Source organism: Microcaecilia unicolor, chromosome 9 (genome assembly GCF_901765095.1).
Source record: "Microcaecilia unicolor chromosome 9, aMicUni1.1, whole genome shotgun sequence".
Classification (NCBI taxonomy): Eukaryota; Metazoa; Chordata; class Amphibia; order Gymnophiona; family Siphonopidae; genus Microcaecilia; species Microcaecilia unicolor.
Window position 1 is genome coordinate 205,318,415 of NC_044039.1, and position 27,386 is coordinate 205,345,800.

Sequence of the window (27,386 nt, forward strand, 5' to 3'; positions counted from 1 at the left end):
CAAAGTATGGCACAGTATGCTACATTACAATGTCAACACAATACACAATAAAACATTTTAATAGACAGAATAGAGTGTAAGCAAAGATAGAACATATAGATAGATAAGATAGAGTAACAGGAACAAAAAAAATAAGGGGACTAATTTAAAGAAAGCTGCACATGAAGTCAGAAAAGTGCTTGAAAATGATCTTAGCTAGGGTAGGAATGGTTTTTGGACATAAAACAGAGGGTAGGGTTAAATGGCCATTTTTCTCAATGGAGGAGGGTGAATAGTGGAGTGCCACAGGGATCTGTACTATCTGACATATTTATAAATGATCTGGAAATCGGAACGACGAGTGAGGCTATTAAATTTGCAAATGACACAAAACTATTCAAAGTTGTCAAAACACAAGCAGACTGCGAAAAATAGCGGGAAGACTGTAGGAAACTGGAAGACTGGGCATCCAAATGGCAGATGAAATTCAATGTGCACAAATGCAAAGTGATGCAAATTGGGAAGAATAATCCAAATCATAGTTACCTGATGCTAGGGTCCACCTTAGAAGTAAGAACCCAAGAAAAAGATCTAGGTGTCATTGTAGACAACACGCTGAAATGTTCTGCCCAGTGTGCAGCAGCGGCCAAAAAAAGCAAACAGGACGCTAAGAATTATTAGGAAAGGAATGGTAAATAAGGACAAGAATATTATAATGCCTCTGTATTACTCCATGGTGCAACATCATCTTGAGTATTGCATTTAATTCTGGTCACCGTATCTCAAATAAGATATAGTGGAATTAGAAAAGGTTCAAAGAAAAGCAACCAAAATGATAAAGAAGATGGGATGCTTCTCATATGAAGAAAGGCTGAAGAGGTTAGGGCTCTTCAGCTTGGAAAAGAGACAGCTGAGGGGGGATATGATTGAGGTCTATAAAATCCTGAGAGGTGTACAGCAGGTAAAAGTGAATTGATTTTTCACTCTTTCAAAAGTACAAAGACCAGGGGTCACAAAATGAATTATATGGAAATACTTTTAAAACAAATAGGAGGAAATATTTTTTCATTTGAAGAATAGTTAAGCTCTGGAACTTGTTGCCAGAGGATGTTGTAATAGCGGTTATCCTATCTTGGTTTAATAGAGGTTTGGACAAGTTCCTGGAGGAAAAGTCCATAGTCTGTTATTGAGATGGACATGGGGGGAGCCACTGCTTGCCCCGGGATTGGTAGCATGAAATGTTGCTATTAATTGGGTTTCTGCCAGGTACTTGTGACCTGGATTGGCCACTGTTGGAAGCAGGATACTGGGCTAGATGGACCATTGGTCTGACCCAGTAGGGCTATTCTTATGTTCATATGGATAAATATGTCCTGTTATAGTATGTGTAGCTGGAAATCCTCCAAAATCCCTGCACAAATGATTTTATCAAAGTGCGCAAGCAATTCCTGCTCAGCAATGCTTTACTACATCGGGAAATCGCTAACGCAGTTTGGTAAAAGAGGCCTTTAAACAACCAAGAGCCTCTCCTGGCTATTTAAATCACTTTGAATATTGACCCCTATATTAATAAAAAAGAGCAAGAGCAGTGACCCATGATTGCAATAATTTGTTGCAAGAATGTCAAACACTATGTTGAAGAAGCTCAGGAGAGGGTAAGTGGAAAAAATGTTAGTGTTACAGGTTAGATTATAAACTGACAGGTCAATATTTGGAAGTGTGTATTGCGTCACTGGAGATGCTGACGACATGAGTGCTTTTCTAAAACTAATTTGCAGCACTTTCATAGACTTCTTTGGCCATTTAAATTGCTAAATGGTCAAAGTTATCCATTTAACATAGGGTGTGGTTTAAGAAGGGTCAGGGGAGATGTAAGATATCCATTCAGCAGCAAAATTCAGACATATGAAGGATAACTCTGTTACAGTCCACCTAGAGCAGGGGTGGGCCTTAGTCCTTGAGGGCTACAACCCAGTCGGGTTTCAGGATTCAGGTACCCTAGCATCCTTCTGGCTACAGCCACCGCCTTGACACATTGTTTTGCTGTCTTAAGATCCTTGGGGTGATATTGTAGGAGGATCTTAAAGGCAGTGACACAATGAGAGAAGGCGTTGGCTGTAGCCAGAAGGATGCTAGGCTGCATAGAGAGAGACTTATCCAGTAGAAGAAAGAAGGTGTTACTGCCTTTGTACAAGTCATCAGTGAGACCCCATTTGGAGTATTGTGTTCAGTTTTGGAGGCCGTATCTCGTTAAGGACATCAAAAAGCTTGAGGTGGTTCAGAGGAAGGCAACAAAAGTAATATGGGGGCTTGTGTCAAAAGACAGATAAGAAGAGACTTGAAGACCTCAATATGTATACCCTAGAAGAAAGGAGGGATAGGGGGTATAAGATACAGATGTTTACATATTTAAAAGGTGTTAATATGCAAACTAATTTTTTTGTAGAGATGGGGAAGCAGTAGAGCTAAAGTTCATGAGTTGGAGTTGCAGTGTGGGAGACTTAGGAGCAATGTCAGGAAATACTTTTTCACAGAAAGGTTGGTGGATGCTTGGAATGCCTTCCTGCGGGAGGCTGTGAAGACAAAAATGGTGAGCGAGTTTAAGAATGCGAGGGATAAAAACAGAGGAACACTATATAGAAAAAGGATAGAACCCAATTAAAAGCAAACTTAAATGACCTCATAACTGGAGTGAGGTTTGATGGCAGCTTCAAACGTTTGGAAGTAACACCAGTGCCAGGCACACTTCTATGGTCTGGGGCCCAGATGCATTAAAGACATTGGTAATTCCCGTTCCCTACCGATTCCATAGCAAATCAGTAGGGAACGGGAATGCATCAACGATAGGGAATGCAAATGAGCTACTCGTTGTAGCTCACTTGCATTCTCTAGTCCTTCGGTACCTGAGTCGGAGAATCGGGACGTCCCTTTAGATTAGGCTCCTCTTCCTGGTTGTCAGCGAAACGCGCTCTGATTGGCTGAAGAGACCAGGAAGAGGATCCTAATCTAAAGGGACGTCCCGATTCTCCGGCAACCAGGAAAACATAAAAGTTTTGCTGTGGAGGGGCGGCGAAGACAAAATAGAAGGGGGGAAAAAACACCAGCGCCGGCAGAGCTAAAAAAAAAAATGCGAAAAAAAAGACGTCTCTCAGAAGTGCAGGGAGAGTACGTCCTTAAAGGACGCCCCTCACATGCGCTCCCTGCTTTTTTTTTTTTTCTTTTTTACCTTTTTTTGGGGGCCCTTTTCCTTTCCGATTCCCTCACAGGAGCCGTAACGAGAGGTCAGACATCTCGTTAGGGTTCCTACGGTAAGGGAATCGGAAAAACGGTAGTGCAGCTCATTATAATAGCTTTTCAATCATTTGCATTCCGTTTTCGTTGCCTGCTACCGTGGCAGGGAAAATGCCCTTAGTGCATGCCCGGGGTGAACTACTTGCGTTTTAAACTGGCTGGAGCCAGTTTAAAACACAAGTTGTGGGCTCGTTTAGGGTTACCATATGGCTCCAGAAAAAGGAGGACGGATTGAGCCAGCTCAATCCGTCCTCCTTTTTCTGGAGCCATATGGTAACCCTGGGCTCGTTAGGTTTTGTGCATCTGGGCCTTTGTCCTGTAAGGGCGGAGTGGGATCTGATGGCAACTCTAGTAGTTGGGAAGTAGGATCGGTGCCGGGCAGGAAGAGACAGAGATCAAGTAAACCAGAGTTTAATCAAGAAGAAGTGGAATCTGTGCGGAATGGCAGATTTGGTTCTGGCCACCTTGTTGGGTAGACTGGATGGACCTTGCAGGTCCAGACTTCCTCACATAGACTAAAGAATCCTTAATATAAACACATACTTGTTGATACAGAATGGAACAAACCTGCTTTTGTCACTGGGCCCTTGTAGGCTATGAATTGGGCTTTTCGGAGACCTCTCACTAACTAACCAAGGCCTAACCCTTGACCTCACATCTGTTCTTTTTATCTGACATGCCCATATTTACACCACTTTGTCACTGAATCCCCCTGCCACAGCCAGAGGCCTTCACCTCCACCCCCCTTACCGGTTAATGACTAGGAGCCAGAGGTTCTGTTACGTATACACGTTCTGATTGGTCATCAGGTGGAGCACACTGGTATTATGGGGGAGGGGTCATTTTTAGAGGTCTTTTTACTCTGTTATTCTATCTCTATGCATGGTGGAGCTTCAGCCGCAAGTCCCTGCAGTCTAGAACCTTCATGCCCCCTCCCAGTGCAAGGGAGGCAAGAGACTGTCATGAATATCTTCTACCTGTAACCAGAAACTGTGTAGCTGTTCACTCTGGCATCATACTAAAGGTATCTTATATGATAATTTGTCAGTCTGCGTCCCTGGATGGCTGGCTGGGTTCGTAACAGTATGCAAATGAGCTACTACCACCACACACTGCTCCAGGGAAGCAGAGGCAGACTCCAACCTGCTGTACATCACACGCCATCGACGGCTCAAGGACAGCACCAGAGAACGGGGTGCATGCAGATGTGAAGGAGGAAGGAATACCTTTCTCTTTCTCGCTGTAGCGGCTGATATTACTGTTGTCGCTGTACAGTGGTCCAGTGGTGGCGGTGGTCGCATGGGGCTTGCAGCTATGGTACTGGGCGTTGAGCGTGTTGACCGTAATGTAGATCAGATGCAGCACTGTCTTACTGAGATCCGATTCGCGGTAGGGATACTGCGTGATTGAAAACAAAACAAAAGAAAATCTGAGTCTCCAATGTGCGCCTTCAAGGAGATCCGTAAACACGTTCGATATTTGAGTTAGAGAAAAGGAGAATTTTGTCTCCATGGGTTGAGTCAGAGCAAGGCTGGCGAAGTGCCCAGGTCCACCTGCCATCTCAATTCCATCGCACTGACAATCGCTGTTGCAGTGTCGAGGCTTGGAGGAGGACTAGGGCCCATTCACCCCTAGTTTCACCAGAGGATTTGGGGGTTCACAAGGATTCAGATTCTGTGCAAAAGAAAGTGTATGGTAGCCTCAGATGTTAAAGTCAGGTCTATTAGAATAGCAGGCAGGTCCCTGGAGTAGTGTAGTGGTCACTGCAGTGCACAGTGGGGGACCCAGGTCTCCTATCTCCCTCTACCTTTCACACTTGTGAAATGCTCTGAAATGCTTTGATGTTCCCATGAATACCTCCTACCAGTGGTGTGCTGGAGCTGGCTCGCACTGGCTCGCAAGAGCCGGTTGTTAAATGTATTGGCATCTTGCGAGCCGGTTGTTGGCCCCTGCGAGCCGGCTCGCCTCTGCCCCCCCGGTCATCCGTCTGCAGCTCTGCGAGTCCCCAATAGCCGTGTCTTTCTTACGCCGCACCCCTACATTTAAAAATTTTATTTTCCCTCGAGGCGTACCGGCGTTGAAGGCTTGAAGCGAAGGCAGCAGGCTCAGCTTGGTTCCAGGCCTTCCCTTCGCATCATGGCTCCGCCCTCGCCTGACGCATTTCCTGTTTGCGCGAGAGCGGAGCCATGATGCGAAGGGAAGGCCTGGAACCAAGCTGAGCCTGCTGCCTTCGTTTCAAGCCTTCAACGCCGGCACGCCTCGAGGGAAAATTAAAATTTTAAAGGTAGGGGTGCGGCGTAAGAAGGAAACGGCTATCGGGGAGTCGCAGAGCTGCAGAGGGCTTACGGACGACCAGGGGAGCGGGGGGGGGGGAAGAAGGCAGATGGAGGGGAGGAGGACAGGAGGGAGATGAGGGTTGCTGGACATGGGTGGATCATGGAGGGGATGGCAGGGGGAGAGGAGGGTTGCTGGACATGGGAGGGTGGATGGATGGAGGGGAGAGCAGGGCTGCTGGACATGGGTGGGTGGATGGAGGGGAGAGGAGGGTTGCTGGACATGGGTGGATGGAGGGCAGGGGAGAGCAGGGCTGCTGGACATGGGTGGGTGGATGGAGGGGAGAGGAGGGTTGCTGGACATGGGTGGGTGGATGGAGGGCAGGGGAGAGCAGGGCTGCTGGACATGGGTGGGTGGATGGAGGAGAGAAGAGGGTTGCTGGACATGGGTGGGTGGATGGAGGGCAGGGGAGAGCAGGGCTGCTGGACATGGGTGGGTAGATGGAGGGGAGGGTTGCTGGACATGGGTGGGTGGATGGAGGGTAGGGGAGAGCAGGGCTGCTGGACATGGGTGGGTGGATGGAGGGGAGAGGAGGGTTGCTGGACATGGGTGGGTGGATGGAGAGCAGGGGAGAGCAGGGCTGCTGGACATGGGTGGGTGGATGGAGGGGAGAGGAGGGTTGCTGGACATGGGTGGGTGGGTGGATGGAGGGCAGGGGAGAGCAGGGCTGCTGGACATGGGTGGGTGGATGGAGGGGAGAGGAGGGTTGTTGGACATGGGTGGGTGGGTGGATGGAGGGCAGGGGAGAGGAGGGTTGCTGGACATGGGTGGGTGGATGGAGGGCAGGGGAGAGCAGGGCTGCTGGACATGGGTGGGTGGATGGAGGGCAGGGGAGAGCAGGGCTGCTGGACATGGGTGGGTGGATGGAGGGCAGGGGAGAGGAGGGTTGCTGGACATGGGTGGGTGGGTGGAGGAGAGGGCAGGGAGAGAGGAGGGTTGCTGGACATGGATGGAGGGGAGGGAAGAGTGAGGAAGGAGATGAGAAGAGGGAAAAGGAAGAGAGGAGAAAAACTGCACATGGATGGAGAAAATAGGCAGAAGCTGAGGACCAGAAATGAAGAAGAAAGGAGGAAAGGAAAGAAAGAAATGGAAAGGAAGCCCTGGAAACGGAGTTAAGAGGACAGATAGCAGCAGAATCGGATACTGGGCCAGCATGATCAGAAAAACAAAGTCACCAGACAACAAAGGTAGAAAAAAAAATCATTTTATTTTCATTATAGCGTTTGGAATATGTTCACTTTGAGAATCAGGTGCTCAACATTAAAAGTTTATATTTATTTACTTATTTATGGCATTTTATCCCACATTAAACATGAATTAGATTGGAACCTGGGATCATTTAATAGTTTTTTCTGGCGAGAGTAATGCATTGCCCCCCCCCCCCCGGCTATAGCCAGCTCTGCAATTTGGGGGGCGCAGTGGTGGACGGGGGGGGGGGGGGGGGGGCGCCGTGGTGGACCGGGGAGAGAGCCTGTTGTTAAAAATTTACCAGCACACCACTGCCTCCTACCCACCCCCCACCCTGTCAGACTGTCATAGTAATGCTTGAATGTTTTCACTTATATGCACTGTCAGCTAGCACATTTGCTTATTTCCGATCTGAGGAAGAAGGGCAACCTTTGAAAGCTAATCAAGAAATGTATTAAGTTATGTCCAATAAAAAAGGTATCATCTTATTTTCTTTTCCATGTTTTATTTTGTTTGATTTCTATTGATTACCTTTAAAAGTGGACTAACACGGCTACCACACCTCTCTACACTTGTGGTGGAAACTGTGACCCTTCCCAAACTCACCAAAACCCTACTGTACCCACATATAGGTGCCCCCTTCTCCCATAAGGGCTACTGTAGTGGTATACAGTGGGGGGGGGGAGCAGTAGGTTTTCGGTGGGTTTTAGAGGGCTCAGGGGACAAGATAAGGGAGCAAAGGTGAGATGTGCACCTGGAAGCATTTTCATGAAGTGCCCTCTAGGGTGCTCCACTGCTCTCCTGGGATGTCTGGGGGACCAGTCTACTAAAAATGCTGGCTCCTCCTACATCTCCATGGCATGAACATCTATGTTTTGCACTTGTTCTTTCTTTTTTTGTTTTGAAAATGGACCAAAAAACAAAACATCCAAAGCATAAACCTTGTTCAAAACAATATTTAAAAAAAAAAAAGATAGACATTTTTCTTTTTTCAAAAATGACCTTATTTCCTATTCGGATTTTGTACGTTTTGTGCAAGACGTCCAAAGTCGGGACTTAGATGTCATATCGAAAATGCCCCTCCACGTAACTTTGTAAGTCTACGTGCTTTGAAAATACGCCTCCACATGGCCTGAGGCTGGGATTTGAAACACTTGGGGCTGCGCGAGGTCCAATGGTCTGTCTCTTATGAATGTCTGACGCCTCCCTGTTACCCTTTGACTAGTGCATTAAGTATTAAATATTTCTTTAAAATTATTTAGAAATGTATCTAGCATTTTTGTCACGGGGGTTTCCCCTCCTTTGTTATTGCTGATATCGGCACTGAAATTATGCCCAGATATTCAATGCAGGGCCGTGTCCAGGCACTTTATATGCGGCCGGCCAGCCCTTAACCAGATTAGCTAAACCAGCCCAAAGATAGGGCCTCTGCCAGTTAAGTGTTGAATATCAGCAGTTATCTGGTTAAGTCCCAGCTCTGCCCCAGACCACCCAAACAACAGCCATGTTTTAGCATTTGTGGTTAGAGGGGATATTCGGCGGCACTATCGAAATGCTGGTGAACATTCTTTCAGGGTCTGCTCAGCACCAGTTACCAGATAAGACACTCTTTTACCCAGTTAACTGGCTTTGAATATTGACCCCCCCCCCCCCCCCCCCCCACTACATTTCTTAAATTAAATTCATGGAATATCATTTCTTCTTTAAACAAACGTGATATATTCACTGTAATTAAACTCTGGAATTCGTTGCCAGAGAATGTGGTAAAAGCAGTTAGCTTAGCGGGGTTTAAGCAGCATAAAATGTATTGTACTATTCTGGGATCTTGCCAGGTACTTGTGACCTGAATTGGCCACTGTTGGAAACAGGATGCAGGGCCTGATGGACCTTCAGTCTGTCCCAGTATGGCAACACTTATGTACTTATATTATCTCAAAGACAGAGCTCTAGAAGCAACATTGGCCTGGAGAAAACAAGAATCCTTGCAGGTTGGGATCAATAAAAGGAGAGCAGACAGCACCCTTCTGCGGGGTCTGACCTGGGTTCTCTGCATGTGAAGCCAACTGCTGACCGGATATCTTCATGATCAGGAAATAGTTCTAACCATAAAAGCACCGGTCTGTCCGAGACTGAAACAGAATTATCTGGATGCTGCATTGGCACATATGTAAAGAGCTGCAGGTTCCCAGAGCAATATGTGCTCCTGGACAACCCGTCCAAAGAGGTCTGTGATCCAAATAGAACAAATGGAGCTCCATCATAAGGTAATACACTTTATGAAACTTTAGGCAAATCCAGGGTTTTGCAGTTTTATTCCAGTGCATTGTGGGATTTGTAGTCTCAGCTTTTTCAACTTAAAATCAGCACTGCAGGTACCAAAAGACCAAGGGTGTGGTACCGATGGGAGCAGAGCTGCCAAGTGACCCAGTTCCAGGCGGGAGACTTTTGGGCCAGTTCTGGTTTGAACTTGCATCCTAAAGTAATGTGGGGTTTGTAGTCCCTGATTCTACCATTATGGAACTGCCTAAAAATTTCCCTTCTGGAATTGGGTACTTGGAAGCTCTGTGGGAGTCATGAAAAGCCAGGCTACATTGAAGTTTCCCCACTAGAAGCTGAGTCACCAGCACACTGTAGGAAGATGATTGCAATTTAGCAGCGTCTGTAAAGTCTTTAGGAACAATGACTGCCTGAAACCAGTGGCGTAGCTATGTGGGGCCAGGGGGGCCAGGGCCCCCGTAGATTTGGCCCTGGATCCCCCTGCCGACGACCTGCTGCCAACCCACCATCACCGTTGCCTGCCTTTACAATGTGCAGGAAGTCAGAAACAGAAGGAAGCCTTTTGCGAGAAGAAAAGGACTTCGGCTGGCGGGGGTTGGGGTCCCCCACCAGCAAAGGTAGGCAACGGCGGATTGGCGGCGGGAGGGGGAATCAAGAGGGTCGGCGGCAGGGGGGGGGACAAAGTCGGCAATGGCGGGGCAGGGGGTGTCAGCAATGGCGGGGGGGGTCGGCAGCGCCAGGGGGCTAAAATGGTGCCCCCTCACCTCAGGCTCTGGACCCCCCCTTCCGCCCGAAAGTCTGGCTACGCCTCTGGCCTGAACAGCTCACAGGGTCTGCAGGCCCACGGGTGCATTGTACCAACCTCATCTGTAATGGGAGCGCCCTACAGGGATCCCTTTTTTAAAAATTCAGACAGCAGCAGGACAGCAGCGGAGATGCCAAGTTACCCTGTTCCAGGCTAGAGACTTTGGGATAGTCCTGGATTTCTGACCACCTTATCCTGGTGTATTATGAGACTTCCAGCACTAATGTCAAATGGGCAGGATCAGGCACTACAAATCCCACAATGCTGTTGGGATGTAAGTTCAAAATCAGGGCTGGCCAAAAAGTCTGCAGCCTGGAACCCCAGGAAAGTATGGTGTGGAGTTCCAAAATGAAACTGGCCCCTGCCCCAACTGAGCCCCATCCCACCCCCTCTTACTGGATGTACAATGTGTTTGCACTGACCCTTGAGGTGACTTTTACAGTGTAGGGAGTGTGGTCAATTTTCACACTCCTATTTCTGTGGGTAAAAGGCTGTTATTTGTACTCATAGAAAATGGACTGGAATAGTATCCTCTTTGTATCCTTAGAAGGGGTGGATTATAAAAGCTGATACATAAATACCTTGTATAAAAGTCACCAGCATGCCTTTAACCACATCTGCCGGATGTGAGGTTTAAGGGACCAGAGGGAGCATCGTGGAGGTTGCTGGAAGTGATGACGAAGCTGTGGACAGGTACAATATTTCAGCACTTGCACCACAGTGGCAATAGCTGTTTCCCCAGGGTTAATATTGTAGTCCATGACCTGAAAACAAGAATTCAGTTAGAAATCGGTAGGTATCGGGGTCTTGCAACACCTTAGTAGCCTAGTGGTTAGTGCAGTGGACTTTGATCCTGGGACCTGAGTTCAATTCCCACTGCAGCTCCTTCTGACTCTGGGCAAGTCACTTAACCCTCCATTGCCCCTAGTACAAAAATAAATACCTAAATATATGTAAACCACTTTGATGTAGTTGCAAAAAACCTCAGTAAGGGCGGTATATCAAGTCCCATTTCCCTTTCCCTATTTGAGATTCTACATGGAATGTTGCTATTCCACTAGCAACATTCCATGTATAGCAACATTCCATGTAGAAGCCTGCCCTTGCAGATCATGTACGTGCAGGACGTCAGACTCACAGAACGGAAGCCTGCGCGGAATGCGTTGCATGATCTCCAAGGGCAGGCTTCTACATGGAATTTTGATAGTGGAGGAGTAGCCTAGTGTTGTGCGGTAGATTTGATCCTGGGGGCCTGAGTTCAATTCCCACTGCAGCTCCTTGTGACTCTGAGCAAGTCACTTAAACCCTCCATTGCCCCTAGTACAAAATAGTGCCTGAATATAGTAAGCCGCTTTGAATGTAGCTGCAAAAAACCTCAGAAAGGCGGTATATCAAGTCCTATTTCCTTTCCCTATTTGAGATTTACATGGAATGTTGCTACTATTGGAGATTCTAGATGGAATGTTGCTATTGCTACTAGTTGAGATTCTGGAATGTTGCTACTATTTGAGATTCTACATGGAATGTTGCTATTCCACTAGCAACATTCCATGTAGAAGGCTGGCCCTTGCAGATCAGCAATGCGGCCGCACAGGCTTCTGTTTCTGTGAGTCTGACGTCCTGCACATACGTGATCTGCAAGGGCAGGGCTTCCACATGGAATGTTGCTAGTGGAGGAGTAGCCTAGTGGTTAGTGCAGTGGGACTTTGATCCTGGGGAACTGAGTTCAATTCCCACTGCAGCTCCTTGTGACTCTGGGCAAATCACTTAACCCTCCATTGCCCCTGGTACAAAATAAGTACCTGAATATATTATGTAAACCACAGAAAGGCGGTATATTCATTTCCCTACCCTTCCCTTTATGGTTAGGGCCCAACTTCACCCTACTTCCTCAAGCTCCCTGCTGCCAGGGGTGTAGCCATGGGGGGCCTTGAGAACCTGCCCCCAATTTGTATTCAGGGCCCCATGCCCCACTAGCACCCTTTACTCATAACCACCAAGCCACACAGGGGGGCAAACGGTTCTCTCCCACACATGCGCAATTTCAAGGAAACTAAGCACTACACTGGGCGGGGGGCCTGGTACAGATGTGGTAGCAGGCCACAGGTGAGGAGAAGCACTTCTATTCGCAGGGTTGGGAACCCTCCCCAACTCAGGTATGTGCAGGGGGTACAAAGAGTGGCGACATGCGGAGGCAAAATTTGTGCTCCCCCACCTTGTGCTCTGACCCCCCCCCCAAAAAAAAAAAACAAATCTGAGGTCTGGCTACGCGCCTGCTCCTTGCTGATACCGTGTGAGGCAGAAACTGGTGAGGCCATGGCCCCCGTGGTCCACCCTGTTCCTATACTGCAAATGTAGGACCCCCACCTTAGCCTCAGTCTGGAAATCAAAAGGTCCGATGCAGACGACTTCTAATGCAAATGTAATGAGCAATTTTTTGCCCACTGATACAGTAAACTGATTGTTCTAATAAGCATAAGTGATTAGCATATCGAATGAATGAACACAAAGCTCTGCACCAATGGCAGCTGGTATGAAAGTGTCAGCACACATCTGCGCAAGTGCTGGAATGTTATTCCTTGGGTAAATACCAGCCTTGCAAAAATGTCTTGCACAGAAAATGTTTGCAATGCTGATGCTTTTGCGCAGAACATGGCAGATACAGTATATATTCTGTTCAGCCCTGTGCGCAGAACCATTGCCTGCGTTTCTGTCTAAAATGTTTGCAGGCACTGTTAAGCTCAGAGCAAAAAAAAATAACTGGCATTTCATTCGCTCAGACCACTGTAGAGAAACGAGCTAAAACCTCTACACACTCAGACCCAGGGCATTCAAGTTGTTAGTGCTGGCTCAACCTAAAGTCGTCTGCCTACTTTTGAAGCCAAACAGCTAACAGTCTTATTATCATTTTTAATATGCTGAGCGCCAGCGTCCTACACTGTGTCGTGTTATCTTTTGCATGAAACATTTTTCTCTGCATCGTCTAGCTGTAAAAATTGCGTGCAGCCATCTCGCTAACTGCGCACTTCATCTGTGCTAGCTTTCTGCAACAGACCTTCAGCTTGTTAAAAATGGAAAGCGGGGAGTATATTATTTCCAAAGAAAATCAAAACTAGCACAAGATCTTAATGAGTTCTTGAGTTCTCCCAGGGCGTACCGCTCCCACCACCCCGAGGGCGGGGTGGCTGGGAGCGGTCCGCCCTGGGTGCCACGCTGCAGCGGGGGTGCAGGGAGTAGGTCAGCTCCACTGGTCCCTGCTCCCTCTGATGTTACTTCCCTCTTCCAGGGCAGAGGGAGCAGGGAACCGCGGAGCCAACAGCTGAGGGACTGCTCCCAGCATCCTAGGAGGTGAGAGCATGCACCAGGGGGGGGGGGAGGGGATGGGGGGGGTTTGAGGTAATGTACTGGGGGGGGGGGGGGATCGCAGCACCCAGGGGGGTGCACAGCGGCGATCCGCCCCAGGTGGCAGCTGACCAAGGAACACCACTGCTTTATCTGCAGAATACTGCTTTGAAAATTAGCCTTCTTTGAACCTTTATTTGGACACTTTTGTACTCTAGCACCATCTTGTGGTGGAAAATCAAAAAGTGCTGCTCCTGTACACATCTCCCATATTTACTGTATGGCTGTATCTCCTTTAACTGTCCAGCCATTGCGCTGTATCTCCCATATCTGCACAATCAGTAGTGCTTACCTGCGCTATCCCAGCTATAAATGCATTGAAACAGGTGGATGTGCGCATCTTCTGAGGTGCAATCATGAAGCAGCCTTCCTGCTGGTCGTACCCCAGGAGAACATAGAGGTGGCGCTTGACCGTGTTGAAGGCTTTGGCACTGCTGATGTCAGCCTCGGCGCTGCTTTTATCCTTTGCCATGAACTTCATCAGGACCGTAATCAGCTGATGCACAGTCTGATGGTCAATGCCGGCATCCTCTGGGAGGGGGTCCTTGATCATGTTGTCATTTTCTGGTGACTGATGACCTAGGGTTCCAAAGAGCACAGCCACAGTCAAAATCCACATTGCAAGGGAGCTGACATACCTATAAAAACCGTGTTTGTGCCCCCATACTCGCAAAGAAAATGAGAACGGGCTTGGGTTAAACTGATTGCTATATTTTTTACCTTTTGAAATAATACTACCTCTCCAAAAAAAAAAAACCCCAGAAATAGTGGAATTAGAAAAGAAGCCCAACAAAATGATAACGGGGATGGGATGATTTTCCCTATGAGGAAAGGCTAAGTGGCTAGGGCTCTTCAGCTTGGAGAAGACATAACCGAAATCTTAGCACATGACTGACTAACCTCTTCGCCATTAATAAACAAATATTATCACTTTAATCCTTACGTCGAATATGGCCTCTCCATAGTTGATGATATACTATGTGTTACAATCCAATCTATGACTCAGGAACCTCCCTGCATATCATAATGTATTCTTCTTTACCATATATGTACAGCACAAAGGTATATATATACACTAGCCTTTGAGCCCGTAAAAACGGGCTATTATAGGAAGGGGGGGTTGAAAGGCCCGCCCCCGCCGCCGAGTTCGCCGCTGCCCCTCCCCCTCCTGAATTTGCGCCCACCCCTCCCCCGAGCCGTCACCGACCCCACCTTTTCCCCCGGCCGGGCCCTCGCTCCGCTATTGAAACAGCGAGGGTCTGGGAACGCAGCACTGAGCTCTGCTGAGCTGCTGACGTCCCACCCAGGATGGATTCCCACTGAGCACCTCCCCCCCCCCCGGGTGCAGCATCATCTGTCCACCCAGGTGGAGCACAACACCCTCCCCCACCCGAGTGCAACAGCACCCCCCCCCCTGGGTGCAGCATCCCCCTGGCACATCAGCACCCCCCCCAGCGCATCCTAGCCCCCACACCCCGTGTGCATTCTTCTTACTTGCTGGGGTGCAGGGAGCAGCCACGCGGCTGTCGTCTCTGCTGGTTCCCTGCTCCCTCTGCCCCGGAACAGGAAGTAACAGCAGAGGGAGCAGGGAATCAGTGGAGCTGACAGCCACACGGCTGCTCCCTGCACCCCTCCTGCAGCATGCACCCAGGGCGGACTACCCCCACCATCCCACCCTCAGTATGCCACTGTCGCGTCTTGTATACTGCCTGCTCTCCCGAAAGATTCAAAGCCGTTAACAAACAGGATATAACCTGCACGTATGAAGAAAATACATATTATAATCCCCTAAGCATTACAATACTAAAACTCAAACCAGAATGTTTTTAAAGCCTTTCTAAATGCAAAGTGTGATGGTATAAGCCTAATGTCTCAAGGAAGATCATTCCAAATCTCAACCGCCTGAAAAGGAAACAAACTCACATGAACAGTTTTTAAACATATATTTTTAGGTGTGGGATAGCCCATTTGTAAAGTGTGCAAAAAAACAATTACTACGCCCAGAGGCAGGAAAAACCAACAGATCCACTACATCCTCAGTGTTCAGACCACAGATCGATTTGAAAACCAAGCAAGCAAGCTTAAATCTAATCCACTGATTAATAGATAGCCAATGAAGACCTCTCATAAAAATGGTCATAGTGTCAAAATGACCTCTACTAAATATCAGTCTAACTGCTGTACATAAGTACATAAGTATTGCCATACTGGGACAGACCAAAGGTCCTTCAAGCCCAGCATCCTGTTTCCAACAGTGGCCAATCCAGATCACAAGTACTTGGGAAGATCCCAAAGGAGTACAATACATTTGTCACATTTTCCAAAAGCAGGAACTAGGTTAGTGAGCCCTTGGGCCACTGCCGAGGAGCGGCAGTGGCAGGCAAAACCACCCCACACCAGGAACAAGACAGAACTCAGATAGGAACAGCAAGACTTCACCTGCACTAGCCGCCCTTCCCCAGGAGTTGAGCCCCTGGCTGCAGGTGGCCGACAGGACTTACAGGACAGGGTAGGAACTGGAAGATGCAAGCAGCCGTTAAAACAGAGAACAAACACTGACAAACACGAGACAGAACTAAAAGCTGCCAAGCAGCCACTGAACAAGAAACAGTCAAACAGAAACTAAACACAAAAGACAGACAAGGAACAAGTCTAAGAAACAAACAAACCCTAAGCTAAACTATACACAGACTAACTAGAAATCAGACAAGGAACTAGAATAAAAACCAAGCTAGGCAGAAGTGCAACAAGCACCAACAAACCAGGGCCTTAGGCGATGCAAAGGCAAAACAGAGAGTTTCCAAATGGCTAATAAGCCCAGCAGCAGCTGAGACTCACTGCAGCAATCACCAGGCAGCTACGGGTGCTGTGCTGGCTCAAACAAGCCAAGCAAGTCTGGCAGGCCGGAAGATCCGGACTGGACTGGGCTGAAGTCTGGAACGGGAAACAGCACACAGGCAATCTAAAGCAGCCAGCACACAGAGACAGAACTAACTCAGAAAGAACAGACAGAAGCCAGCTCAGAAGCTGACCACCGGAAATAGGGTGAGCCTGAGAGGAGTCACGACCACAGATGTGGCAACATTTTATGCTGCTTATTCTAGAAATACCGCCAAAGAATGCAGCTCTAACTCTACTTTTTATCACTGATAACAATACTCAATACTAGTAGAGTAATACTGGAGCGACACCTGGGTGGAGGTTAAAGGCAAAGTCTCATATTCAGATCGCAGTTAATTCAAATTGTAAAACTGCTCACATTTTAATCACAGACTTATGCCTGCCTTCCTACCCTTAATGTCGACTAGCATCACTCTTAATATCTTCACTTTAATTTTATCTTTTTTTTTTTAGTTATTATCTTTCATTTTAACATTCAACCGTGTTGCTAGCTGACGAAATAAGCAGTGGATTTTCACCAAATCCATTTTAATAATGGTCTATGGACTTTTCCTTTAGGAAGCCATCCAAACCTTTTTTTAAACCCCGCTAAGCTAACCGCTGTTACTACATTCGCTGGATTCTCTCCCTTCCCTGTTCTTTACATCCTCTGCTATCCACCCGCCTCTGAAACTGCGGCAGCCACTGAGCTTTTCCCTGTTTCTTCATATTTTGCTGTATGATACCCGGTTCCACAATGACAAGTTCCATATTCCTTGTTCAGCCTGTCGACGCTGATCTACAGCACCATGCTCCCCACTGCCACTGGCTGCACTGTACACCCCAGCTACAGGGGAATAAACAGATCTGATTATTCAAAGTATCATAGGATTCAAATAAATGCTCTACTTTGTACCTGGAGTCTGATCTGGAGTTCCACCCAGGGCGGGAGCAGACTGCTCATGCCGGGTCAGCCTCACAGCTGCAACAGAAGGAACAGGTATAAGAAAATAGGAGGCAAATGGTACACTGGGATAGAGTTCCAATGGTTTGATGCTGTGGAAACTGTATGTGTTGCATGGTCGTGTTCCCAGAGACACACCTCATTTTGGTGGTGTGTGTACTGCACCTGTATGTTTAGGGATGTGGGTGGATTGTGTATATGTGAATATGAGTGGGCTATTTGCGTGTTATATGTGTGCAGGGATATTTTGGTTGCTGCCTGTGGGAACAACATTTACTACAGGCTATCGCAGTATATCAGCGCTCATGGCAGCTAAAATTACAGGAAAAAACTAAAGCTACTCATTAAAAACCTAGAATTCATGCAGCAGATGTCGGGTAAAAGGCATAGGAAGGTTTCACAATGGATAGAACAGGTAGCTGCAGCTTTGTCTAAAGGTGAACAATTCAAAAGGGTTTGTTGACAGTCTAAAGCCAAGACCTGCAGTCTGAAGAGGAGCTGGGACTCCAGAAACTCGTTCCTAGCAGAAACCCAAGGGGACCCATCTCGGAAATTCAATCCCAGCAAGAAACCGAGAGGACCCATCCCAGAAATTCAGTCCCAGCAGGAACTCAACAGGAACCATCCCAGAAATTCAACTCCAGCAGGAACCCAAGGGGACCCATCCCAGAAATTCAATCCCAGCAAGAAACCGAGAGGACTCATCCCAGAAATTCAGTCCCAGCAGGAACCCAAGGGGCAGTGGCATAGCCAAGGGTGGGCCTGGGTGGGCTCAGGCCCACCCAGTAGCAGCACACCTATGATGTGGCTGGCAGAGATCCCCATGCCCCATCAGCCGAAAACTCCCAACAACTGTCCCTCCTGCATACCTTGTAAATAGCAGATCTTTGCCTGCAGCGAGCAGCGACTGTTACATACTGCTCCCACCGGCCCCACAGCCTTCCCTCTGATGTATTCCCGCCTATGCGGAAACAGGAAGTTGTATTGGAGGGAAGGCTCTGGGGCCAGCATGAGCAGTGTGTATTAGTTGCTGCTCGCTGAAAGTGAAAATCTGTTATTTAAAAGATATACGGGGGAGGGGGGATGTTTGAGAGACCATATGGCATGCAGGCGAGAGAGGGAGAGACCAAATCATTTGTGGGACAAGGTGGAGTTCTTCTGCCCACCCATCTTGGGCCCAGGCCCACCCAAAATTGGGTGTCTGGCTATGCCCCTGCCAAGGGGACCCATCCTAGAAATTCAGTTGTACCAAGAACCAGAAGAAACCCATCCCAGAAATTTGGTTTGTTCTACCCACGTACACTTCAGACTAAAAGTGAAATCTGTCTAAGTTGTTCAAGCCCCCGTTCTGGCCCTGAAGTAAGATAACTTGTGGCTGTCGATTAAATCCTGCAATGTGTAAGCCAGCTTCTGTTTGATATTCTCATGGAGTGTTCACTCAAAGATCAGTCTACAATCTGCAAAGTGTGACCCATACTTGCAGACGCCCCAACCTGATAACAGACTAACATGACAAACAGCTCAGGAGTTTCATCAATGTGACAAAAATGATGATCAGACAGATGACAAGACACCCATCCAGGAGTATTCTAACAAAATCTGGACTTGGACAGATGCAGTGCTACTACACAGTGGAGGCTCTAAGGAAGATATTTCTGGTTGGGAGGGGATTCTTGGATTTATCTCATAAGATGAACTCCCCTCACCATCAGTCCCACCACCACCACCTCCACCAGTCTCTATCTGCCTGTAACAGGCCTGTTCCCGGAGGCAGAGGGTATCCTATAACTGCACACAGGATTGGACTGAAGCGTGGAGCTCAGATACTCAACGAATTTTAGTGCTGAGGGTCTCTGGCAGTGAGAGCGCTCTCTTGGATTCCACAGGTCCCTTCACGCTGTCTCTCAGGGAGCGCACGCTCTTCTGGCGGTTACGAGCAAAGCGAGCCCTCTTGATCTTCCACATGGCAGCGTCACTCAGGTTGGCAACGTTTGTCCGAACCGCAGTGATGGCTGTAAAAGTGCACAGCACAGGGTGATCAGCCCAAGGCGCAAGAAGTAACAAATGGACAGTGATCATAACAAGAAGAATCAACAGCAACCTCAGTTATATATCATCCAACCCAGGAGGTCTGAACAGTTTGCAAAAGATTATGAAATTTCATAATTAAAAACCATAGGGAAAGAAAATAAGATGATACCTTTTTATTGGACTACTTATACTACTTAAAACTTCTCTGAGCTGAAGAGAAGGATACCTTCGAAAGCTAACAAAAGATGAGTTAGTCAGTAAAAAAAGGTATCATCTTATTTTCTTTTCTCTGTTTTGATTCATTCTATTTATTACCTAATAATTAAAAACAAATGACATCATAACTATTCAGCAATCACCATATTTCTGAAACTAAAGTTTTAAGAGGATTGATTTGGGGGTCAGGAGGAGGGATCAAATGTAGGGGAAGTGGATCACAAAATATCTCTGAATATTTTTTAGTTCGCTATGCTTGGGCTGCACTGCGATACCTGAAATGGCAGATAGTATTGGGGAGGATTGGGAGAAACAGAGGAAGGAAGTAATTGAGGGGCCGATGGATGCTATCAAGGCTGGGGGTCAGGGAATCGGATCACGGTTGTTGGGGGGGGGAATAGGATATAAAGGGCATCAGGAGCATCATGGGGTCACAGACCTCCACCATACCTGATGTACACCACCTTGGGTGAATCTCTCCAAAAAAGGCAGTTAATTAATTCCAAGAAATAAATAAAATTTGGGATTTCCAGTAGCTCAGCTGCACTTACACCTCCTTTTTGAAGTAGCAGTAAATGCAGCTACCACATGATATTGACCTGCACGCTACCTATCACAACTGGCCATGCCTCCACTCTCCAAGTCCACCTTGGTTCCCTACCCCTTCCCGTACTGAAGCAGCTGGCATGGCTTTAGTCCCACGGTAGACGTATTAGCTCGGGTCCATGCGTAGCCTGCATAATGCAGCTCAGAAAAAGGATCCCCTTAGGTGCCAGACTTACTTGTAGGAAAAGGGGAATCCTTATTGCAGTCCAGATGCAGCTGTTGCCTCCAGCGAGAGGGTTTCAAACGGTTCACAAAGAACTCCCAGCTCAGTGCCGGGATGTCCTGCTTCAGGAAGTGGAGCAGCAGGAGCTTAGTAAGGAGGTGGGTCGTCCTTCACAACGGTAATCAAACTGGAAATCGAGGCAGAGGCACAGGCCCTGGGAAGAAGAGAAAAAGACAATGATGACACCCGTCCTGCTCTCAGTCACACCCTTAGGACATGTGGCACATCACTTGTAACCCTACTGTGAATATCCATATCATTGACTATGACCAGGGGAGTCTATGGGGCAGGTCTATAAGTGGGCAGCTCGATGCCACGCATTGAGACCCTGTTCTATAACGGACGAGCGCAACTGCAAGACATGCCCCTAACCCACGCTCCATTGTAGTCATGTGCTTTAGCATTTAGGCGCTGTGAGGGAACGGCCGCCAACCAGTTAACTCGATTATCAGTGGCTATCCGGTAATTTTAAGCAGTATTTAAAGGGTTATCTTCGCTGAAAATGATAGTTGACCTCCAAAGTGCAAGCTGGTAATGTCGGGACATTCTAGGGGCGGAGTCCATTAGCTCACGATATTCAGAGCTTCTCAGCCAGTGTTAGCGCATATGAAAACGTGAGTGGTGCAATGATGGTTTCTCTACTCAGTCGGTCACTATTTTTATGACTGACTGGTGAAACTGAGCACTTCTTAACATCAATGTATATTTATATATATTACAGTTTTTGTTTATTATTATTTCATAGTCTATATTATTTTATTTGATTCCTTATTGTTAAATTACCTAATATAAGTCATAGGTATATTACTTACAAGTCAACACAATACGTAATAAAACATTTTAATAGACAGGTAGGGTATATGCAAGATGGAACATAAAGATAGGTAAGAGAGTAAGAAGAGTAGATAATAAGGTGACCAATTTACAGAAAGTTGCACATGAGGTCAGAGAGATGATTACATTTATTTATGTTATTTATTTATTTATTATTATTGCATTTGATCCCATATTTTCCCACCTATTTGCAGGCTCATGTGGCTTACAATTTTTCTCTATCATGACTTTATGCCATTTCAGAATACAGATACAACTTGTAATGCGTATTATAGAACATGGATGATGTAATGAACAGTCAGGTAACACATATTTAACATGGAGTACATACAATTGATATCCATATTGAACGTGGATTACATAATGAAATTAGACAAACGATACAGGGAGAAAATTCTCGATTATTAAATAAATGATGGTGAATTACGGTTCCAATTATGGAGTCATTATGGTATGCTCATGTAAAAAGATATGTCTTCCGTGCCTTACGGAAATTAATTAGGTTGTGAATATTTCCAGGTCAAGTGGTAAAGCGTTCCACATTTGCGAACTCAGTATGAAAAGCTAATCTAAATGTTATCTCAGCTAAGTTAAGAGTGGATAAATATGTCCTGCTGCAGTATGTGCAGCCTGTGTCACTCCTTGTGTGTAAGAGAGAGACAAGACATTAGTTACGTTCCTTCCATTAAAGGTTTGGGTTGAAAGAGCCAGCTTTCCACCTGCTCCTGAAGTAGACGATAGTCTTGTGTTAAGCGCAGCCTTTCTGGCAGTTGCATTCAGAGTGTGGGGGCTACTCTGGAGAAGGCTCACTTTCTGGTATCACATCATGTAATGTCTTTTGGGAGAGGGTGTGTTAGGGATTACCCCTTGGGAGGATCTTAGTGCCCTCAGAGGTGTGTAGAGGGTAATTCTGTTCTTCAAGTACTCGGGTCCATTTCCTTTAAGGGCCTTGAAGATCAGACATAGAGTTTAAACTTAGCCCTGTACTGTACTGGTAGCCAATGAAGTTTTTGCAAAAATGCTGTGATGTGGTCACGTCGCTTGCAACCTTCTATGAGTCTTGCTGCCTGCATTCTGAATCAACTGGAGCTGGTGCAGGCCCTTTGTAGTCCAGACCATTGTATGGTGCATTGCAGTAATCCAGTCTTGAGTTATCATGGCATGCACAACTGGGATAAGATTTCCCTTCTCAATGTAAGGAGAGAGGCAGCGGTAGTGATGCAAATAGTAGAAGCAGCTCTTGAAAGTTGCTTGGATTGAGGAATCAGAGTATGTGTTGAATCTAACTGTATAAGGTTCCTGACTGTGATTTGAGGGGGAGTTCACACTTCCCAAAAGAGATATTATGTCAGGTACATGTCTACTTGTGTAGGGACCCCAGAGAAGCTTGGTTTATTTGGGCTCCCACACAGTCGTGGTGGAACCCTGACAGGAGTACATTGGGATGTATTTCTGTCCTTTGTCTTTCTGGGGTCACCAGATAAGGGGTTTTATTTATCAGACCGTGCTAAGTCTCACACATTCAGTGGGAGACGCCTGCTTTGCAGTATCTCCTTCGCGCCCTCAGGCCCAGTCCCTCAGCTATTATCTTGAGACTGATCCCACAGCAGCAACAGAGATGACATTTTATTGAGGCGTCTCCTGCTGCCACTGGAAGGGGAGGAGACTTCTAGTGCCACAAGCTGTGATATCAGGGTGTTCCAGGGGTGAAGCTGTGGGCAGGGACTGGGGACAGGGACTGCGTGTGGGGGCCGTGGGCGGGAACTGGCTTGAATGGGGCAGGGCTGGGAGCATGCCTTAAGTCCTCCCTTGAAAAATCTCATCCCCTTGGGAGGTCTGATTTATTTTAATTCTTTTTGCAGCCATTCTATCTTTGCTGCTTATAACCTTGTATACTTACTCCAGTCTAGGGTCTTGGTCCGGTGGCTCCCCCTATCCAGCAAGACCTTTAGTTAGTCTGGTGCACACTGCCCTGCTGTGTTTTTCTTGTGTCTTCCTCAATAAGGCCTCTGGGAGCAACGCTCACACCAATAAGGGAATGTGTTTAAAAAAAAGTCCCATTGGTCTCTTGCCGCAGATTTTGAATATCTGACTTCTAGAGCAAGCAATTATGTCAAGGTAGAGGCTAATGCTCCTGAGACTTAATCACTGAAGAGGAACTCACCTGCAAAGCTGGCCTCTTGATGGTATCTAATAAAAGCCCCGCCCTTGTGGCCACTGCTGGATTCACATCTTCCACAGCCGTCAGGAAACAGCAGAATGCATGAGCCAGGGAATATTTCAGCAAATGGTTCTTGGTCACAGAGTGGATGTCCAGAAATCTACACAGCACTGCCACTTTTTCCACTGTGTCACACAGGAGACAGAGAAAAGTAAACTATACATAATGCACCGTACTCCTGTATTATTTTAATACTTAATTAATTTGATTGAATGCCTTTCAAGGTAACCAGCGTATAAAATCCAAACAATGCAATAAATAGACAAAGGAAAACTGAGGACACAATCCACAAGTAAGAGGAATGGAAATAAAAAGAGAAAAGTGGACAGAAAGCACTGACACATTACAACAACATGACAGAGCTAAAGACAGCAGCTAGGAGAACCAAAGACACTTAAAAGTTAACTTCTGCAGTTAACTCTGAGATTAATGCACCATTAATCACATTTTTAAAAATTAATCAGACTGCAGCATCTCCTGTCTCCTCCAAACATCTCTTCTGCTCTCTTCCGCTCCCAACCCCTGTTCTTGGCGCGAGCAGAATCCAACATCTTTCCCCCTATGTGTGATTCAACAACATCGTCCACTCCCCCCCCCCCATAAAGGTCTACCTTAACGATAGTCTTCTGTTGGTCTCTGGCAGCGGCAGTATTGCACATATACTGCCTAGGGCCTGGTCCAAAGCTTTTCTTCTGATCTATTGTGCCCATGCAGAAACAGGAAGTCATGTCAGAGGAAGCGGACGGGACCAGAGGGAAAGCTTCAGACCAAGACGCAGGCAATGTATGTGCAACTCTCTGCTGCTGGCTGGGGACCAAGAGAGGATCGCCTTTAAGGTAGCTCTACAGAGGGGGATTGAGGGGGATCAGATGCCAAACCCCATGTGGGGGAGGGAAGTGAGCTGCAGACCTGCGAAAAAACTGGAGGTGCCATCAGTGGAAGCTATGGCCGAGTTTGTGAGCTCCAGCAACCACAGGAAGAGCTTGGTGCTATTCACCACCAAGTTTGTGTTGCTGCTCATGGGGGTGGAAGGAAGGAAGGAAGGAAGGAAGGAAGGAAGGAAGGAAGGAAGGAAGGAAGGAAGGAAGAAAGGAAGGAAGAAAGGAAGGAAGGAAGGGAAAAGTGTTGGAAAATGGGAGGGAGGGAGAGAGAGAGAAATAATGGACTCCCAGAAACCAAAGAGAGATAATGGATTTGGGGTAAGAGGGAAGGTTAAGAAAGGGAGAAATGCTGGATTTGGAGGTGGGAAGGAGGGAGATTATCAGTCCTTTAGAGAACAAAGGGGGGATGGGATTCAATAAACTGCCTTTCGTGGTTATAATCAAAATGGTTTACATATTATATACAGGTATGTATTTGTATCTGGGGCAATGAAGGGTTAAGTGACTTGCCCACAGTCACAAAGAGCTGCAGTGGGAAACAAATAAATAATGAATATCTTTAACTGTTATTATTATTTGTGATTAATGTTTTTAATTGCACAAATAATGATTACAAATTTTAATCGAAGTGCAGCCTTGGATGTTCTCATAAGCACAAATTAGACTACAGCAGGGGTTCTCCTCGGGATACATCTAGCCATAAAGGTTTTCAGGATATCCACAATGAAAATGCTTGAAATAAATTTGCATGTATGACCTCCAGTGCATGCAGATCTCTCTCATGCTTATTCATTACTAGTAAAATAGGCAGACAGGAAACGGGCGCTAGCAAGGTTTTTCTCATAGTTGCATGTTGGCCTCCCTCCTCCCTTTCATGTGAATTCCAGGCCCCCCTCCGTGTCCTTGGATTTCCATGCTGTCTTTGGAGTTCCACACCCCTGTGCATCCGTCCCTCTGTCCTCCGAATTCCAGCCCCCTTCCCCTCCGAGTTCCATGCCCCCTACGTCCCTCCCTCCCTGTCCTCTGTTTTCCAGGCCCCTCTGTTTCAGCTCTGCCTCTGGTCCCGCCCTCATTTCCTGTTTGCGGACGGGCGGGACCAGAGGCAGAGCTGAGACAGATGGGAAGGGAGTCTGAAGCGCCGCTCGCCTTCACTGCTGACGCCGGACCCGAGGTAAGAATTTTTAAATTACAGCTGGCACGTAAGAAGGTGAGGGGCTGCCGGAGGCGGTCGTGGTTGCAGACGGAGAGAGAGAGAGAGGGGGGACGGGGGCCGTGGAACTCAGAGGAGAGGGGTCATGGGACGGGAGTGGAAGGAGGGAGGGAGGGCGGTGTCCTGCAACTTCAAGGGGAGTGGGGCATCCTGCAAGTTGAAGGGGAGGGGGGTCCTGCAACTGGAAGGGGAGGGGGGCCTCTAACAGGGGGGAGGAGGAGGGAGGGAGAGAGGGGACATGGAACTCGGAGGGGAGGGGGCTGGAACTCACCTCCACTGGCCGCTGCTGGCTTCCCCTCCCTCTCACGTCCCATTGGTCTGCCCTCTGACATCATCCCCAGGGCGGACCAATGGGAAGTGTGTTACGAACCCAGGCATCCAGACGGAGGTGCAAATTATTATATATATATAGGATGGCTATCCTGGAAACCTGATTAGCGAGGTCTGTCCTGAGGACTGAGTTGAGAACCCCCTGAACTGTAGCAATAATCCTATTTTGCAGAGTGGATGCCGTCTTTATACGCTCGGTGACATACATTCAGTGTCTTCACATCCCTGTACTGTTCTCAAGCCTCTGGTTTGTCCTTGCGCCCCTGAACTGTCCTTGCACCCCACAGATCCACAAAAGTTGGTTTTAGCTCTAACCTTTCATAATCCAGCTCTTACTAGGCAGATGCCTAGCCTCACACATGCGCCCTCTTATACTGCAGCCACTCTCACAGAATCGGCGTCACGCAGGTTAGCAGATACTTACCTGCCTCAAATCTCATCTTCCAATCCTTACTGTTAAATTTGCTGTTGATGATGGTCCAGAAAATATCAGCTCCACAGGGAAGAGACAGAGCGTGAAGCAAGAGAGGGACCCCCAGGGACGACAACTGAGAAAATTCTGACTTCAGGATTCTCCACAAACTAGAAGCCAACACAACACAGAGTATCACACACAACATCCCATGCACCACTCAGAAAGTCTTCAGTGCAGCATCCAGGGATCTACTAAACCATGCCAGCTGTTTAACATAGGTTTTAACCAGGGTGTGCTGGTAAATTTTAACAACGGGCTCTCTCTCCGGGCATAGCCGGCCATGAAATTTGGGGGGGGGGGGGAAATACATGCCTCTCTCTCCCCTCCCTTGTGCGGGCACGCGAGGCATACCTTTGCCGAGCCCCACCAGCCAATAAATGGGACTGCCACCATTCTCTGCTGCTTGTTTCTGCTCTGAGCAGCATGATGGAACCTTCATAGCGCTCTGCATGAAAAGTCCCAGCCCTGATGCTCAGAGTCAGAAACAAGGAGCAGGGAGCAGCAGCGGTCTATTTACTTGCTGGTGGGGCCAGCATCACTGCCAGGAAAGTAAAAGAGAATTCAGGAGGGGGCCCAAGTCCACATTTTGGGAGTCAGTTGTAAGTAGCCATGGGGAGGTCTACTTAAACAACCGGCTCCCAAAATTCTTAAAAACTTAACAAACAGCTCTCGCGAGCCCGTGAGAGCCTGCTCCAGCACACCACTGGTTTAACACTCATTAACAGTTTATGTAACCTTGTGCTGCCAAGTATACAACTAACACACAAATTCCAATTAAAATTCATGGAATGCAGGGAAAGGGTGGGGCTGTGCCTTGCAAGTGTCAGTACTGCTCATTAGGGGCTTCCTTTACAAAGCCGCGTTAGTGATTCCCGTGCGGGCAAATGAGAGGAAGCCCATAGGGAATTGAATGGGCTTTCTCTCATTTGCCGCACCGAGAATCGGTAGCGCAGCTTTATAAAAAAAAGGCCCAGTTCTTTTGGGGATTTTCATGCAGTTGGGATACCAACACAAAGTCCAAACGAAATGAGGTAACGACGTAAACATTTTTGTTTTCAATCCACACCCCTAGTAAACGGAGCTCACATGTGAATTTTAACATCGGCTTGAGCAGACAGAGTTCAGAGTGACCAAGGGAACTTTAGGCCATTCCTGAGTTTTAAATTTTCCTCCCAGTGCATTGTGGTCCTTATAACCCTCCCTGTTCAATGTGAGGTCGGTATGATAAGGCGACAACTT

At 47.4% G+C, this 27,386-nt stretch overlaps 1 protein-coding gene across 1 annotated transcript in view; it reads right to left on the bottom strand.

The window, feature by feature from the left end:
• The window catches only part of LOC115477106 (protein unc-79 homolog), a 186,710-nt gene that overhangs the window by 138,124 nt on the left and 21,200 nt on the right, over positions 1-27,386 (bottom strand). The window contains 9 exon segments of the mRNA XM_030213720.1: positions 4,497-4,668; positions 10,456-10,638; positions 13,569-13,855; positions 17,073-17,138; positions 18,953-19,132; positions 20,150-20,293; positions 20,296-20,350; positions 23,195-23,376; positions 26,097-26,254. Coding sequence (XP_030069580.1) covers positions 4,497-4,668; positions 10,456-10,638; positions 13,569-13,855; positions 17,073-17,138; positions 18,953-19,132; positions 20,150-20,293; positions 20,296-20,350; positions 23,195-23,376; positions 26,097-26,254 — 1,427 coding nt within the window.